Source organism: Leguminivora glycinivorella, chromosome 22 (assembly GCF_023078275.1).
Source record: "Leguminivora glycinivorella isolate SPB_JAAS2020 chromosome 22, LegGlyc_1.1, whole genome shotgun sequence".
Taxonomy (NCBI): Eukaryota; Metazoa; Arthropoda; class Insecta; order Lepidoptera; family Tortricidae; genus Leguminivora; species Leguminivora glycinivorella.
Window position 1 is genome coordinate 10,707,404 of NC_062992.1, and position 17,993 is coordinate 10,725,396.

The 17,993-nt window shown below is 39.0% G+C and overlaps 1 protein-coding gene across 1 annotated transcript in view; it reads left to right on the forward strand.

Annotated features, from left to right (window-relative positions):
• Positions 1–16,714, forward strand: part of LOC125237698 (non-canonical poly(A) RNA polymerase protein Trf4-1-like) — a 42,115-nt gene extending 25,401 nt beyond the window's left edge. The window contains exons 3-8 of the mRNA XM_048144850.1: positions 6,701–6,840; positions 8,152–8,214; positions 10,671–11,063; positions 11,420–11,641; positions 13,209–13,380; positions 13,848–16,714. Coding sequence (XP_048000807.1) covers positions 6,701–6,840; positions 8,152–8,214; positions 10,671–11,063; positions 11,420–11,641; positions 13,209–13,380; positions 13,848–14,077 — 1,220 coding nt within the window. The 3' untranslated portion in view covers positions 14,078–16,714. The remainder of the gene's footprint in view (positions 1–6,700; positions 6,841–8,151; positions 8,215–10,670; positions 11,064–11,419; positions 11,642–13,208; positions 13,381–13,847) is intronic.
• The last annotated feature ends 1,279 nt before the right edge of the window (positions 16,715–17,993 follow it).

A 17,993-nucleotide genomic window follows, 5' to 3' on the forward strand; every position in this document is an offset into this window, starting at 1 on the left:
TTACTGCACAATCAGCTGAATAATACATGTGCTGTAATAATGATAACAATATCCGCGCTGTAATCTTACTTTCTGTTTATTATGCATTATCTCACTACTGCGTAGTTTTCGGTCACTTTCCCGACTATTGCGTTTCTCGTAATGTCATAATTTGTATAATTTTATGCAACCTTTTGATTAATCAATAGTAATTTGCAACGGTTTTCAGTATCTTGCAGTGTTTTTCGAACTTTTTACACCCATACATACATACAATCACGCCTGTATCCCATAAAGGGGTAGGCAGAACACATGAAACTACTAAAGCTTCAGTGCCACTCTTGGCAAATAAGGGGTTGAAAGAAAACGAAACTGTGACATTACAGTGACAGGTTGCCAGCCTCTCGCCTTACGCCACAATTTAACCCAATCCCACAGTCGCCTTCTACGACACCCACGGGAAGAAAGGGGGCGAACTTTTTATCGACACAAATAGCTATTTTATTACAAGCTTTTATTAGAAAACATGGAAATTTTAGAAACTAGCTTTTGTCCGCGGCTTCGCTCGCGTTAGAAAGAGACAAAAAGTAGCCTATGTCACTCTCCATCCCTTTAACTATCTCCACTTAAAAACACGTCAATTCGTCGCTCCGTTTTGCCGTGAAAGACGGACAAACAAACAGACACACACTTTCCCATTTATAATATTAGTATGGATGTCCTGTACAGTCAACCAATTGGAACCCTAGGCCACTGTAGAACTATGTCACAGTGACGTTATAAATCAGATTGTAAGAAATCTCTTACTGCTTGTCATTTTGACATGGTTGTAGAGTGGCCTAGGGTTCCAATTGGTTGACTGTACATTCAACCAATTTAAATCCTTGGCCACTGTAGAACCTTTTCACAGTAAACGTCGCGTCGAAGTGACTTCTTTGACAAATACACCACGGTGTCAATAAGACAGAGTTTTAGAGTGGTGGCCTAGGATTGAAACTTTTTGAATGTTCATGAAAGTTCACCTGAGTTTACTTCTCATCTGTGTCAGGAGGACGCGACGTCTGGCGTGGACATTACTCATTTACGGGCCAGACGACATACTTGGTAATTGGATGACTAGGCAACCTGAAATTCGCACTGGATTGTTTGTAGAGTTTACCAGAAATAGTAAGTTTTAAAGCCAACAGGGGAGGTTCTCACTTAAAAGGAACAAAATAACTGCCGACCTAAATCATACATCGGACACTGGCGATCAAAAATATATGAAAAAGCGTTCCTAGCACACAGTCTAAGCTCGTGTTGGTGAACGCGTACTATGCTTGTATGAGTGAGATATGACAGGTCGACTGTTCGCGTTTTTGACAGGCGGTAACTGTGAGGTAACCGAGAGGGGCTGGGCGGCACTTTCAGCGGGGACAGCGAGTGCCCATACTGTACGATAGTACTCTTTATTATTATTTATTTATTTATTTAAGCCATTCAATTCCTTAATAATCTAAACATGATTATAAATACATTATTCATCATTAAAACATTAAGCACTCTATCGTTACATCAATAAATTAAATTAAATAAAAAACATTAAATCAATTAGTTATATCTCATGCAGACTTGAATCATTGTAGGTATAGCTAGCTAATTATTATATTATAGGACATTCTTACACAGATTGACTGAGGCCCACGGTAAGCTCAAGAAGGCTTGTGTTGTGGGTACTTAGACAACGATATATTTAATATATAAATACTTATATACATAGAAAACATCCATGACTCAGGAACAAATATCTGTGCTATCACACAAATAAATGCCCTTACCGGGATTCGAACCCGGGACCGCGGCGCAGCAGGCAGGGTCACTACCGACTGCGCCAGACCGGTCGTCAATGATAAAAGTTGAATAATATTTTCTTAACAATGTCTCAGGTATTGGTATTATTAAGGACCTCTTGACGAGTAAAGGCCTTTTCTCAAACATGGTATGAAATATTGATGTTATGTGCCTTATAATTGGCAGCGAAGTATGACGTTGCAGGTGCGGCTAGGACGATTGATAGATAATGGAATTTCATACAAACCTTGCAGGCCAAGGCCGGCAAAGTCTTCTTTTTTAATTTCCAAACACAGATAATTGTGACATAACATCCAGGTATTTAGCCAATTAAAAAAAAAACTATAAGGGGCTTTATAGACGTGCCGACTGCAACTGGTACGGGCCCTAGACAATATTTGATTTTGGGTGCGTTTTCATACAAAAAAAAATTTTTTGAATTTTTTTTTAACATTTTGTTTTTTTATAAGCGTATACGGGGTACCAAAGGGGAACGAAAATTCGATTATTTTTGCGCTACGACGCACCGTTTAGGAGATACAGCCATCCAAAGTTACTATTTTCAGTAGACTTTATTTATTTCATACCATGTTTGAGAAAAGCACTATACATACCTCGGCGGGAAATGGGGTTGCCGGCCGAAGACATATAGACGGCCGAGCGAAGCGAGGAGACCTTTGTCCCGGCCTCTGTAGTTACTATTACTCTTTATTATACTGTGCCTAAATATATGTAGTTTAGTGTTTCGAATTTCTAACCTGTAATGTGAAATATTTTGCAATTCATATTAAAAACACTGTGTATTAATATAGATTTTCCCAGTGGACATCTTTGTTGTTGGTCAACACGTGAGCTAGTAGATTGTATGTTAATTATATTACAACTATTATTTATTACATTGGTAACGTAATCTTGCTGCTAAGTACAGAGTTCACAAATATCTTTAGTCTTTACGTTTTACACATTCCTAATATAAGTATAGGTCTCTCACTCGGTCGCTCTTAGATATTAATATATTTGTGGCATATTGGCTTGTAAAGAAAGGTGTCTCTGAGTACTATATACTATTCAATATACTCTATGACGTCAACTAACATATCCCTTAGCTTAGGACTCAAATACTAATACGTGATAAATTGATAATGCCTTGGGTCGGGGTTGTTATGAATTTGATAATATTAAATTAGCTTTAGAGCACCAATTAGAAGCTCGAAATGAACATGAATGATTTTGACATAAATCTCAACTTGCAATAACATTTAACTATTCGAATATATCTGACCGTAATATTATTACCGATCTTATTTGTAGCGCCACAAGAGCGTGTCGCATGTTTATGCGGCATTCATAGAGTAACAAGTTATTGCAGGTGAGACACCAGTGGCGGCTGGTGAAAATTTATGCTAATTTTTTGCTCTTCTGAGCAAAAAAAACCTACTAATAACATTAGGTACTTTACTAGTAATCCATTTTAGGCAAGCCGGTGGGAATCGGCTTGTATGGACCAGCCGCTGCTGCTGGACACACTTATAACAATGAACCTTATCTTAGTACTAGCAAGGACCTATATAGTTTCGTAAAGACCGATAAAGTCTAAGAAAAAAACGTAGCCCAAAACCATACAGAAAAAGGTACGGTGCTAGATGGCGATACACCTTTGGGGTACGCTCGGCTAGATGGCGCTAATATTAATATTTGACATTTTAAAACATATCAAGCTAAGAATATGGGCCAAATTGTCAAAACTGAGGTTCAATAGTTTTAAGCCGGTGTCGAGAGATGGCAGTCACAGCGATTACACATTTTACTTTGACAGTCATTCTCTATAATACTCGATCCTCTTTGGTACTAGAGATGGGCTCTACAGTTTTGTAAATATCAAGCTCCGCTACAACAATCTCAGTTCGCGAATCTCTCGCGTACTATTTATATCGCTCGGCCTCGCACTTCTGTTACGATTCGACAGCTTTGTTTGGCGGCTAGCGTTTGACGGGTCGACGCCCTTTGGAAATTTGCGGACAAGTCAACAAAAACACACAAAAAGCCATTACAATAGTGTAGTGAAACTAACCGTGAATCATTCAAAACTCTTTTGCTGTTAACTTTTTCTGATTCAGTGAGTTTGACTACTTTTTACCGGCCCTCGGGCGTTAAAGGGGCCCTCGTGTTACCTCGCCGATGATTTCAGCTTGACAAGATTGACAAGGTACCTTGCTAGTATAGCTAGCTCTCTCTAGGGTTGTAAATAGAAAAAAAACCAAATGTTTTTTTTCAGAATTATGAAAAAAAAAAACATGAAAAAAAACCGAGCACCTTGGTTTTTTTTCTAAATATGGTTTTTTTTCAGATGAACAAATAATACGACAATAACGGTTTTTCGTGAGTTGTAACGTGTTTCAATAACAATAACGTACATTTTAATTCAGTATACAAACGTTTATTGGGGAATCCCCGATGCGGCGTGTAGCGTGGAGAGGCGGTGGTGTTGCCAACAGTAAATAGTGATCTACAAACTACAGATTTCGTAAATGTTACTTTTATAAGACCAGAAATAAAAGTTATTTGATTAAATTCGTTTAATAGTTAACATTAAGTCTAAAAAACCGTATAAAAGTATTAACTACTTTGCAAATTTTGAGATTTCGTACTTTAGAAAAAAACATACTCCAGAAAAAAAAACTGTTTTTTTTCACGGTTTTTTTTCATGTTTTTTTTCAAGCCAGAAAAAAAACCGTTTTTTTACAACCCTAGCTCTCTCTCTATCGCTCTTCTATATTTGCGTGATAAGGAGAGCTTATAGTATGCGTTTGTGACATTGGCTAACTGTACCAATTTTTTTTTCAACCCCTCTCACGTGATTTGTATTTTCATTTAAGGTGTTTATAAGTTGCTGCGACATAAAATTAATCAAACATTACGCTCCGCTCCGCTATGTGTACAGCTAGTACAGTCAACCAATTGGAACCCTAGCCACTGTAAGACTTATCATAGTGACGTTATAATTCCGATTGTAAGAAATCTTTTACTGATTGTTATTTTGACATGGTTGTAGAGTGGCCTAGTTCCAATTGGTTGACTGTACAAGCAACTCAGACTTGAATCACAAACTGAAACTTGAGCAGTAAAAAATTTGACACCCTTCATACTTGTTAAATAAAATTAAATTATCAACTAAAGTGTCAACTATTTTCCATCAGGATGCTGAATTCAAAGGATAATCTAATTTCTCGCTTCATGAAGAGTACCGATTGCAAAATCGATATCTCGCGTCACCTTTCTTCAACAATACATTTCCGTAACAAATTCTTATGACCGGAAAAAGTAATTTTCCACTCTAGTTACCTAATGCTCATAGCTGAAGCTAGGGGGGGGGGACCTCGTGCGTCTCTTTCGGAAACATAAATAATGAGGGAGACGGGGTTAATATTTGAGGTGTAATAGATAATAATGTTGCTTTATGAATCGTATCAAATCATGAGATACTCTCCAATCTGCTAATAATAAATAGGTTTAAAATGTTTTGCAATAACCTGCAATATTTTGAGATAAAAATATATACATTCAACTTCTACTGTGGAACTAACTTGTGAATTTCGAATGGTTTTGTTAGCTTCTGAAATAAAAGTTACAAAATGTTCTAAAATATTGTTCTAACCCATTGAACTACTATGTACTTACGTACTAGAAATGACAACTCGAACATATTCTGTGCGTCGACCGGCAGCGGCGGCTGCGCGAGGCGCATGCGCGTGAAGCGAACCGTGTCATAGAGTAAGACTTGACCACCTAGACGCGACACTTTTAGTGTAGACCTTTGTTTTATACTTTGTGTGTGAAATACTAAGTAGTTTACTTTTAGCACTATTATACATTGTTATATTTAATTTCTACTCAGTGAAATAAAAATTCGTAATTGTTTTTTTCATAAATTTTAATTTCCCTTGAATAAAATTAGTTTTGTAAGTTTCTGTAGCTCAGAATAATAATCGCGCCATTCACCTTGTTTTACCTTCCTTAAACACCGGTTGCATTAAATACTATTTCAGTTTTGGTGTCACTATTTTTCGTCAATAATGAGAATTATAATTCAGAAATAATTCAAAATCATGCTTATTGTTTAATATTATCGACTAAAATTCGTATTAGAACCGTGTAATATTCAAAACTATAAATTGAAATAAGTATTTTATATTATATATTGAAAACAGGAAATGGTCATAATTATTATACCTTATTACCTACATGTCCTGTCTGCGCGATTCATCTATGATTCCAGTTGTCAAAATGGCGGCCATAGCTTCGCGTTTAAGGAGCCCGTCCCTTCATTATAATAATTACTTAAATTAAGTTAGATCAAAATAGCTTGTCTACTAACCGATGAAATGTGACACCGTCACTTTTATTAGATTTTCTCGTATGGCTTCAACAGTATTTTATAGCACAGGAAGGCATTTTTTCATTTTATTTGTGTGCAGTCAGAGACAACTTCCTCCCACCACGCGCCGATACTGACTGAGGCAACATAAGTCCACTGGACTTATGTTCGTGGCGCAAACTTTTTGTTCGCCGTGTCCTCTCTAGTACATTATACCTCAATGTTCTAACCAGGTGTAAAAACAGTGTGGGAAAACTTTTTTAATTGGGGCCCAAAATATGAAAAATATTTAGAGACGGGCCATAACTATAGGCCAGCCATAAATATGGCTGGCCTATCTCATATCACACACTATTTTGAAGGACCCGTGTCGGGCCGGACAATCCGGACATAGCCAGCAGGCCGTGTTTTGTCCACTACTGGTCTAAAACAGCCGAAATCGTATTATCGTCGATGTATGTAAATGAAATTTAGGGCAATGATACATAATTTAACCCCCATTTTTATTACTTCCAGGTCAATGGGAGAAGCTGCCGCTATGGACGCTAGAACGAGAGCTGGTGACCCAGGATATAGCGGAGAAGGACAGCATCAAGGTTCTCGAGAAGGCCACCGTACCCATCGTGAAGATGACTGACAAATACTCTGACGTTAAGGTACCTGAAAAAAATTACATATACACCGTGTTTTTTTGTTTTCCGTTAAATTTGACACGTCGTTAGGTTCATTATCAGTCCCTGTATATCACTTAGTTAAATTCGCAAAAAAAAATTTCATCATTTTCATACATAGGTACTGTGACTGTGTGCTAGGAATGCGCCTCTTTCAATATATTTGATCATGATTAAAAAAACATGTCAACACCATTTTAAATGTGCTCTTATCTTCATACCATTTTACCAATGTTTATAGTTCCATTCATTCATCATTCGTTACATCTAAATTGGCGAGGCAAATCGATAAAACCACAATATTTTATTCTTAATAACTTGGCGTCGTTATGGGAAACTTGATGAAACGTTTGTTAATTTAAATATTTTAACCCCATTTGATGAAAATCGGGGATTTCTCAAAATTTAAATTTTATTAGAAGCTATTGCGTTATAACGCACCCCTAGGTTGCACCCGCCATGGTGTAAGTATAGCCTGTCAACCAAATTTTGGCAGTAGCAATGTACATCAAACTATTTAGTATGATATCCCTATGAAACGTACAAAAACCAGCAATGTACGTCGAACAGCCACAGATATTTTTTTTTCAAGGGGCTCGCTCGTTCCTTACGAATTAGATAATGTATTAAAAAGGGACGGATATGCGCTAGTTATTTCTCTTTTTGGTAGGACGGAGATTTCCATAGATAAGATACAAATGACACGCGAACTTCCACCGATTTTCAAAACTAGTGTTGCTAGCCCGCGATTTTTCAAATTTGCCGCCTTTTTCTAGTGACAAGATTTGGTTGACGGTAGACCTACTACGAGTTGATAGAATCTAAAATGAATATTGGGTGAAAGATACTAGGCTATGGGTTATAAAATAAATAAAAATAAAATATTATTCTTTACTGCAACAAGACCGTGCTTTTTAGTACCACCCTGTAACACTTTTAATTAAATTCGCTAAAAAAAATGATTGTTCGTTTTCGTACATATAAATAAATGAATTAATTAGTGTGAGAGATCCTTAAGAATAATATTCAAGTTAGTGTCAAGTGATTGACGGCGCATGTCAAAACAAATAACATTGGGAAGTGGTAAAGGCTTTCACACACGTATTCAGTAATTATTTTTTTAATAACTACTAACCGTAAGAGTTAAGACGCTAGTTTCTTAGAGAAATTAATTGTATTTGATCTAAAGAACCATCCCTTAAAGTTCACGGAATTCAATAAAAACAGGTTGTATAAGGAAAATAGAGATGTATTATTTATAAGTGTAATTCAGTAACAAAGTATTTTCTCCATCAGGTGGACATATCGTTTAACATGAGCAGCGGTGTGAAGAGTGCAGAGCTTATCAAGCAGTTTAAGGTCAGTAAGGAGGGGCGCCACTGTCCGTTTTCACATTATCCGATCCGATATCGAATGTCGGAAGGATTTCAATGGAAAAACCCAAAATGGCGCCTGTAATCTATGGGATATCGGTCCAACATCCGATATCGGATCGGATGATGTGAAAACGCATTAAAGGTCTAACCAAACCTATCGGCGCCTTATTATAAAATAGATATTCATAGGTCATTTAATATCTATTTCTAATGCTTTAAAATAAGGTTATAAATGACAGTTGTCAAGGAATCAAAGAACGAACATCGCATCATTAGAATCGGTCCAAAATAACTCTGCAGTTGTGTGTTCGCTGGTTCGCCGCAGAGCAAAGACATATGTAACACCGTATAGACAGATAAAGTAATAAATGTACCTCAAAACCATACAGAAAAAAGTACGGTGACCTAGATGGCGATACACCTTCGGGGGACGCTCGGCTAGATGGCGCTAATATTACTATTTGACATTTTAACTAGGGATGTACCGACTATTGATTTGGCCGACTAGGCCGACTACCGACTAGTCGGCGCTTGGGTGGCCGATTAGTCGGCCGACTAGTCGGCTAGTCGGCCAGAACATAATTTACGATAAATTCACATTTTGAATGTCATTTTTGGTCCTTCGTTCGCGCTTTTCGTGTTTTTTTACAAATTTTCAAAGGTTCATGACAGTATTTATATACATTTTCCATTTTTAACAACCGGATTGGCTTATTGGGTAGTGATCCTGCCTATGAAGTCGATAATCCTAGGTAGGAAATTTATTTCTGTGTTGATAACAGATATTTGTTGTTTTGACAAGAAAAAGGAATTACTAATAGCTACATAATACAACCATAATTTTCAGCTGGTAATTTAATTTTGTACTGTTTTTCTATCACTAATGAAGTGCCGACTAATCGGCCCTTTTTGCCGACTAGTCGCCGACTAATCGCCGACTACAAATGTGGCCGGATAGTCGGCTTTCCCGACTAGTCGGTACATCCCTAATTTTAACACATCAAGCTAAGAATATGGGCAAAATTGTCAAAACTGAGGTTCAAAAGTTTTAAGCCTGTGTCAAGAGATGGCAGTCTATGCACTGTGATTACACATTTTACTTTGTCAGTAACTCTCTATAATACTCGATCCTCTTTGCCGCAGAGTTACCTATAGCTGGGTTACATTTCTCGATCAAATGTTATTTGTACAGAATATTAATATGGACTAAATTCACTAAAAAGATTCACATTTAAACCGGTAGCATTTGGGTCGTGCCAAATAATGATCTACTAACTATCCTAGTAAATTTATAGAAATTAAACTCTAACGCTGTAACAATAAGACCAACGTAAACGCATTTATTAATATAGGATATTGTTCTTAGTTAAGACTACGTGTGTACAGATGTTTTGTGTTTACACTGTTCACCTTGGAATGGTTTTGTTTGTATGAAATCAATTTGTGCATATTAGACTGCAAAATTGTATGTGGAGGTAACTCTATAAAAGTTTCAATGGCCTATAATTGTTATCTTTTTCCCAAAATAATTGAACTTATCTCCTAAAATTTGATTTTTGCCAAGCCATAAAAAATATTTATGAGTAAGCTAAGTTTTCACGTAAAGTTCTGCGTCAAACATGGAGCTGGCGTGTTTCAAGGGTCCTTAGGCACTGGTCCCACCAAAAGTACGCGATGAGCTCTGTCGGCGATAGAAATGAAAAAAAAAAAAAAAAAAAAAAAAACGCCCCCGTATAAATAAAAGAGAGAGAGAGAGCGAGAGCTTTTATTTACATGGGACAGGAGCGACTATCTTTTGTCCGTTTCTATCGCTGATAGCGATGTTTACTCGCTTCTGGTGGGACCAGGGTTGCAAATCGCTATTAACTGTTAACACCACCGCCTCCGCGCTGCACGCCGCATTAGGGATTCCCCAATAAACGTTTGTACACTGAATGTTAATCGAATTAAAATGTACGTTATTGTTATTGAAACGTTACAACTCACGAAAAACTGTTTTTTGTGTTGAATTATTTGTTCATCTCAAAAAACCATATTTAGAGAAAAAAAACAATGGGGCTCGGTTTTTTTTTCATAATACTGAAAAAAAAAAATTGGTTTTTTTTTTCTATTTGCAACCCTATTTTTATCGGCCTGTGTGGTGACGGGTTAAGAATTTCACCACCCCCTTTCTTTCCGTGGGTGTCGTAGAAGGCGACTGTGGGATATGGGTTAAATTGTGGCGTAGGCGAGAGGCTGGCAACCTGTCACTGCAATCTCACAGTTTCGTTTTCTTTCAACCCCTTATTTGCCAAGAGTGGCACTGAAGCTTTAGTCATTTTCATTTTCATTTTTCACTTTGATGCATTTTAATTGCCAAATTCGTGTGTAGCTTGCGTGCTAGAGCTGGCTTAAAGCAATGCTATTCACCATTTACTAATTTACCTTTTCTATTTCCAGGAGAAATACCCAGTCCTAACCCGTCTAGTGATGGTCCTAAAGCAGTTCCTCCTACAACGCGACCTGAACGAGGTCTTCACCGGCGGCATATCTTCCTACTCGCTCATACTCATGTGCATCAGCTTCCTCCAACTCCACCCGCGCCCTGAAAGACTGAGACAGCAACACAATCTAGGCGTCCTACTTATAGAGTTCTTTGAACTCTATGGGAGGAAATTCAACTATGTCAAAACGGCTATAAGAGTGAAGAATGGCGGGTCGTATGTGTCGAAAGATGAGATTCAGAAGGATATGAACGATGGACATAGACCTTCGTTGTTGTGTATAGAGGATCCGTTGACGCCTGGTAATGATATTGGCAGGTCAAGTTATGGAGCGATACAGGTTAAACAGGTGAGTGCTTTTAATAAATATGTCTGCGATAGATAGGTTTGCTTTAGATGTCCAAAGAGCAAACTCTCTAGATAAAGGAGCCCCGCATTGCGGGGCTTCGTCGAGTCTTTACTTTATAAGGGTGAAGAATGGCGGGTGCACATAGGTTGTCAGTCACGTTAAACCCAACATAGATAGCTTCGTTAGGTTCCTACCGATGCTCAAAGAGCAGACGGTCCAGAAATAGGACCTCCACTTAGCGGGGCTTCGTCGAAAAAATTAGATAACGTTTAGAAATGACGGATATAATCCTAGAAGTTATGTACGAGTAGTACTCATGTTTCAAATACTAAAATAACATTTCATTTTTCTTCCAGGCCTTCGACTACGGCTACATAATCCTCCAACAAGCCGTGGCCCCACACAACGTGCTCCTAGCGCGGCACAGCGCCCTCGGCCGCATAGTGCGCGTCACAGACCACGTGCTGCAATACAGGCGATGGGTCCGAGACACGTTCGAGCCGTTCTTCTTTCCGCACCGGGCGCCGCCGGCTGCGGTGTCTAGTGAGCCGTCACCTCCGCCCAGCGATAGCGAACCTGTAAGTGTATACTTTATGAAAACAGACTTACAACGAAACAGAGAGGAGAAAGGCGCGTTAGGTGTCAAGTGCTGCAGATTCGGGTATGGTTCTAAAGTTACTTGGGGAACATAGTTACAGACCACATGTTACATACAATACAGACAGGCGCTTTAGGTATCAAGTCAAGAGTCAACAGCCCCTCAAGCAGCAGAGTCAAGAGTCCTTCAAATCAAGAGTGAACAGGCATCTTCTGGGCGAGCTCACTCCATCGTAGGCCACGTCTTTGCCTTTGGCTAGTCTGTGGTCAAGAGTAAGCCCATTTATAATATACATACATACATACAACAATCACGCCTGTATCCCATAAAGGGGTAGGCAGAACACATGAAACTACTAAAGCTTCAGTGCCACTCTTGGCAAATAAGGGGTTGAAAGAAAACAAAACTGTGACATTGCAGTGACAGGTTGCCAGCCTCTCGCCTACGCCACAATTTAACCCATATCCCACAGTCGCCTTCTACGACACCCACGGGAAGAAAGGGGGTGGTGAAATTCTTAACCCGTCACCACACAGGGTATTTATAATATAAAAAAAAGGGTTTTAAATGCTGCAGATTCGGGCATGGTTCTAAAGTTACTTAGGGAGTATAGTCACAGACCACGTGCTATTCAGACGATGGGTCTGAAACACGTTCGAGCCGTTCTTCTTTCTAAACCGGGCGCCGCTGGCTGCGGTGTCTAGTAAGCCTTCTCCTCCGCCCAGCGATAGCGAGCCTTTATAAGTGTATACTTTATGAAGACAGACTTAGAACAAAACTGAGAGGAGAAACGCTCTTTAGGTGTCAAATGTTTTAAATGCTGCAGATCGGACATGGTTCTAAAGTTACTTGGGAAACATAGTTACAGACCACATGTTACATACAATACAGACAGGCGCTTTAGGTATCAAGTGTTTTAAATGCTGTAGATTCGGGCATGGTTCTAAAGTTACTTAGGGAGTATAGTCACAGACCACGTGCTATACAGACGATGGGTCTGAAACACGTTCGAGCCGTTCTTATTTCTAAACCGGGCGCCGCCGGCTGCGGTGTCTAGTGAGCCTTCTCCTCCGCCCAGCGATAGCGAACCTGTAAGTGTATACTATATGAAAACAGACTTACAACGAAACAGAGAGGAGCAAGGCGCGTTAGGAGTCAAGTGTTTTAAATGCTGCAGATTCGGGCATGGTTCTAAAGTTACTTAGGGAGCATAATGACAGACGACGTGCTGCACTATGGACGATGGGTCCGAGACACGTTCGAACCGTTTTTCTTTCCGCACCGGGCGCCGTCTCAAGTGTTTTAAATGCTGTAGATTAGGGCATGGTTCTATGTTCTATGTAATTTCTTTGAGTAGGCAAGCTTAAAAATCTATTCGTGACTGTGTATCACGAGTCTCACTGTCCGCTGAACCCTCAAAACGATTTCTTATAGCAAAATCGACGTTATACTCGTACCGCTCTTTAAACTCGCCTTAGTCTTCCTGCGTGTGTTAGATCTGTTTCTTTAATTTCTTTTATTAACCTATTTAATTTTATTGTCCACAGGAGTGGTCAGACAGCTCAGCGCGGGCCTCACCAGTGGCGGGCGCGCGCACCTCGCCTCCTCCGCTATCGGCGTTACAATGTTCCTCGCCCACACCTAGACGGGTGTCCGCTCATCAGAGCCTGATCATACATCACATCACCAGCAACTCTGACTTCAACAATATACCCTCAGGTAGATATAAGTAGAGGAGTTACTGATGTGGGCCACACCGTTAGCGGTCTATTTCCGCTGTTCGCGTTACAATGTTCCACGCCAATTCTTACACGGGTGTTCGCTCATCAGAGCCTGATCATACATCACATCACCAGCAACTCATTCAACAATATACCCTCAGTTATATATCAAATATATCTCTATATTATACTGAAGGCAGCTTTTTGAGAAAGTTGTCGCTATGCCGCTTCTCGTTGCCGGAATGAGTCGCCTCCGTCCTTCGGAATCGGCAAAGTATTCATAATTTTAAGACGAAGTTTAAGCGGTATTTACTGAATAGCCAACACCGAGAAGACTCGAAATCCGATACGGACACATACAAGTAGCATAGAAGTGAGATCGATTTTCAGCTCCCGATGGCGGTCGTTCGTTAAGATTTATGTAAATTTTCTTGGACCAAATTGACACTTGAATTTTCTTTCCAGGAGTGATGCAACAGCGCTACTCCGCCGACAGCGGGCCTAAGAACCGCAACCGCTCGTTCTCGTCCAAGCAGCGCCGCTACTCCTCCCCGCCCTCCGCGCACGCGCACCCGCACCCCCACCCCCCGCGCCGCGCCGCCGGGGGCGGGGGCGGGGGAGGGGGTGGCGGCGGCGGCGCGGAGGGGCGCGGCAGCAAGAAGCGCCGCCAGTTCGCGCCCGTGCCGCAGCGATGATACACCGCCATCTAGTGACGACAGTGCGGCACTGTGCTTGTAAGTGTGCGCTCTCGCCCGACTGCTCCCAGTGTGAATGCGTGGCCGCTGCCGAGTGCGGTAGCGGGGCGGGCGGCGTCAGACATTGTCGGCGTGTTATAAGTGCGAGGTGTGATGAGCGTCAGCGGGGCGTCGACCGTAGAATATAAACGTACGCTACGTTTCCTCTGATCATTTTACTGGAGCGTCTACGCGATCTACAGTAAACGGCCGTAAAGAACGCACATCGGTCTTTGGAAAGAGACAACTGACAAGAAAGAGACGACACTACAAAGACGAAAAACCGATGTGTACTCTTTATGGCCGTTTACTGTACAAACGTATGTCTACCTTTAATGTAAAAGTTTATTTAAAATTATGCTTTTATATAAAAATAATTGCATTAGGTATAAATTGCCATGCCAACAACACGCGCCATAGTCACCAGGACATTATCAACATATATGTTACTAACAAATATAATCGGTACGTGTATAAAACGGATATATCAAAAAATGATTTATACCATACATCCTACTGTCAACAGCGCTATACAAAAATCTAAAAACTAAAATAACATTTAAAAAAAATACAACTTTACTCAATTAGCAACGACGAGTGGTAGACCAAGCAAAGTTGTCAACTCATTTTATACCACTGTTGAAGCAAGAATTATTTTGACACATTCACTTAAAAACCGGCCGAAATTTATAACCGCCCGCTTGTATAACGAGAACCCGCCTAGCAGGTTCTCCGGCCCCTGAGCCCACCAGGTGGGTTCTTGTTTACGAAATTGACGTAGCGTTATTGACTTGTAACAGTTGTAACTAATTCCTGTTTCAATAAATATTAAAAACGTCCATAATTTCGATCGCCATCATCAACTTTTCATAGGCGGCTTTTAGTAAAATGTACAGTGTAAATATTAAACTATTAATAATAACACAGTTATCGTCCGAATATCTAGATAAAAAATCACGTAACGTTAAAATTACAACTTAGCCCTTTCAACATAACTTTGCCCATAGCGCGGCGTTCAAAAAATTCATCTGTTACTATTTTTGAGTTATGTTGCTTTAGCTTATTGACGTAATGGGCAAAGCTATGTTGAAAGAGCAAAGTTGTAAACTCTTTTTGACACAGTCGGATAACAAGTGTATGGTTGGTATCAGCGTCGAGCGTACATGCTGAGAAGGATCGTTTCATGGACCTCAGGATAAGTCCGTTAATCTCACTTAGAGTTTGTACGGTCAGAAGCAGAGGTCACTAAGCGGCTAAGATATTCAAAATAACTTGGACACGCTTTTATTATCTGAACATTAAAGTCAGGTCAAGGTGAATCTTAACACCTCGTTCCCTTTGCGACTTCTGCTGCTGCCTGTACACAAGGCGTCATGATTTTTACGTTATTTTCAATGTGTATTTATTTTGCGTAGCAGTATAATAAACGTATGCGGCTTTTTGCTGTTGGATAGGCAAGCAATAATACACGCTGAACTATAAAGTCAGGATACTGTCAGGAGTTTTGTATCGTAATTATTTAGTGCATCTTTGCACAGAGAAAATTAACCGTTGCAACTTTGCCCACTAGCAAACTTGCAGTTCTATGAAAAATACAAAAAAAAACAGTTATTTTTTTTAATTTCTTTAATATTGTGTTTTGACAGGCGTATTAGCGCTGTTAATCGACTAGTTCATACGATACACCAATTGTTTGACGAACTGTGACAGCACTATAATAATAGTGAAACCTAGTTCATTTATCAAACATTATCTATCATTAAACATATATTTGTCAAAGTGTGAAAGCAATGTAGAACTCTGAAGGGGATGACCATTTCTAATACAATACAATTAATACACGAGCAATATTAGTTAATAGTAGGACATGTGTCCTATTTTTACGTCATAACTTTGCCCTAATAATTTGATTATTTTCTTTACCAGATTGATGAATATGGTGATTTTTATTTCCTTTTAATGAATTTTCATCGAAATTAAATTGTTTTTAGCAGTGTATATTTATTTTTATACAGTTTACTAGTTCAATTTCTATAAGCTGAAGAATCAAACATTATATAAAGTATTATTTTTATCATAAAAGGGTCACTTTCGTTCCTTCCTGTGTAGTGTAGTCGCCATCAAATAAATCGGACCGTCCGAGGTGCTCACAAATATTTGAACACGTATCAAATCAAGAGTGAACACTGAACAGGCATCTTCTGGGCGAGTTCACTCCATCGTAGGCCACGTCTTTGCCTTTGGCTAGTCTGTGGCCAAGAGTAAGCCCATTTATAATAATAAAAAGTCGTTAGAGGCATGTTCAGATATTTTTGAGTACCCCGTGCGCTTTTATATATCTTATGGCGACTCTACAATGCACCCTTTTCAAGTTTTCATAGACAAAAAAAAAACAAATTTTACACTGTTTAAATATATGGAGATTTAGAAAATCTGGGCAAAGTTAAGACAATGTTGCAATACATATATCAATACGCTCTTTTTTTATATACGTGTAAAAACTCAAGCTGACAACACCACTACGAAAAAACTTATACGCTTCGAGAAAAGTGCGATTCTATATTTAAACAAATTTAATATAACGTTTTAGCGCTGTGACTATAGTAAATAATGGTTTAGTATATATGTAGATATATGCCGTACTAATTTTATAAGGACGTATGTGTATTGGAAACGTAATTGTATACGTTAATAGCGATAGGTGAAGTGAAATCAATGGGACATACTTATTTTTCTGTGAACTGGCTTTGTATTTTAGTAAAATTTAAATGTGACTTTTTTGCAAAATAATATGTCATTTTCAATCAAAAGGGTTCTTATTGCCGGTTGCATAAGGTGCTATATCCATAATAGCTTCAATATAAAATCGATCTTATAGACAACCGATAATGTGGTACCTTTCGATTGATAACGTCATATATATGCTGTTGGTTATATGTACTAGCCTTATTGATTGATAAAATACCACCATTTATTATTGTATAAACTTGTATAAGAGATGAGTAAAAAAAGTTTAGTAACTGCGTCCACACAGACCGAGCAGCCACACCAGGCAATAACTCGAGTGCAAAACGTTCGTGCTTATGTGCGCACGTTTGCCTCGTCGGGCAATTTGGCGGCCCTCGGTCATTTGTTCAAAAAAGTTATTTTATTGGCTCTGAGGCGGCAAAAGTGCGCGCATTAGCACGAAAGTTTTGTTCGTGAGGCATTGCCTCGAAAGGCTGCTCAGTCAGTGTGGACCCGGCTAATGACTACATCTATCATTTTATTATTGCAGGATTTTTTATTTATTTGTATGTTATGTATGTTATTATAAAAATCTCATTGATCTAACTTCACACATTAGATGCGAATCAGAACGCTACTTCGGGGTTCTTTTGGCACAACACTATATTGTGGCGTTCTAAGTCTGTAGGGTCCTTTATGCTTCATGAACAATAAGGACTGTTTTACCTGAATTTCTCTTAGATGATCCAATAGTACAATTGTATTATAACTTGCATAATGTCTTAATTGTACCATGCAACTTTGCCCAGTTCGTTACAACTTTGCCCACAATTTTATTGCTGAATTTAAACGTAACAGTATGCAACTTTGTGCAATTTTGTGTCAAAAAAAAGACAAATCTTCTTTAAAGTAATAAATGATACAGTAAAGACCGTTTTATCAGAATTTCTCTTAAAATTTCGGATAAAAAAGACCTTATGGCACTAGAAGCATAAGAACCCTCTAGACATAAATGGCCACGTATACTGGCATATCTCTCTCTCTCTATCTCGCTTACACACACGGGACGATAGCGGGCCGTAACATTAATGATTTGCAATATAAAGGTTTCAAACTAATTTTAATGTAAAAGCAATATCTCACTAGCCAC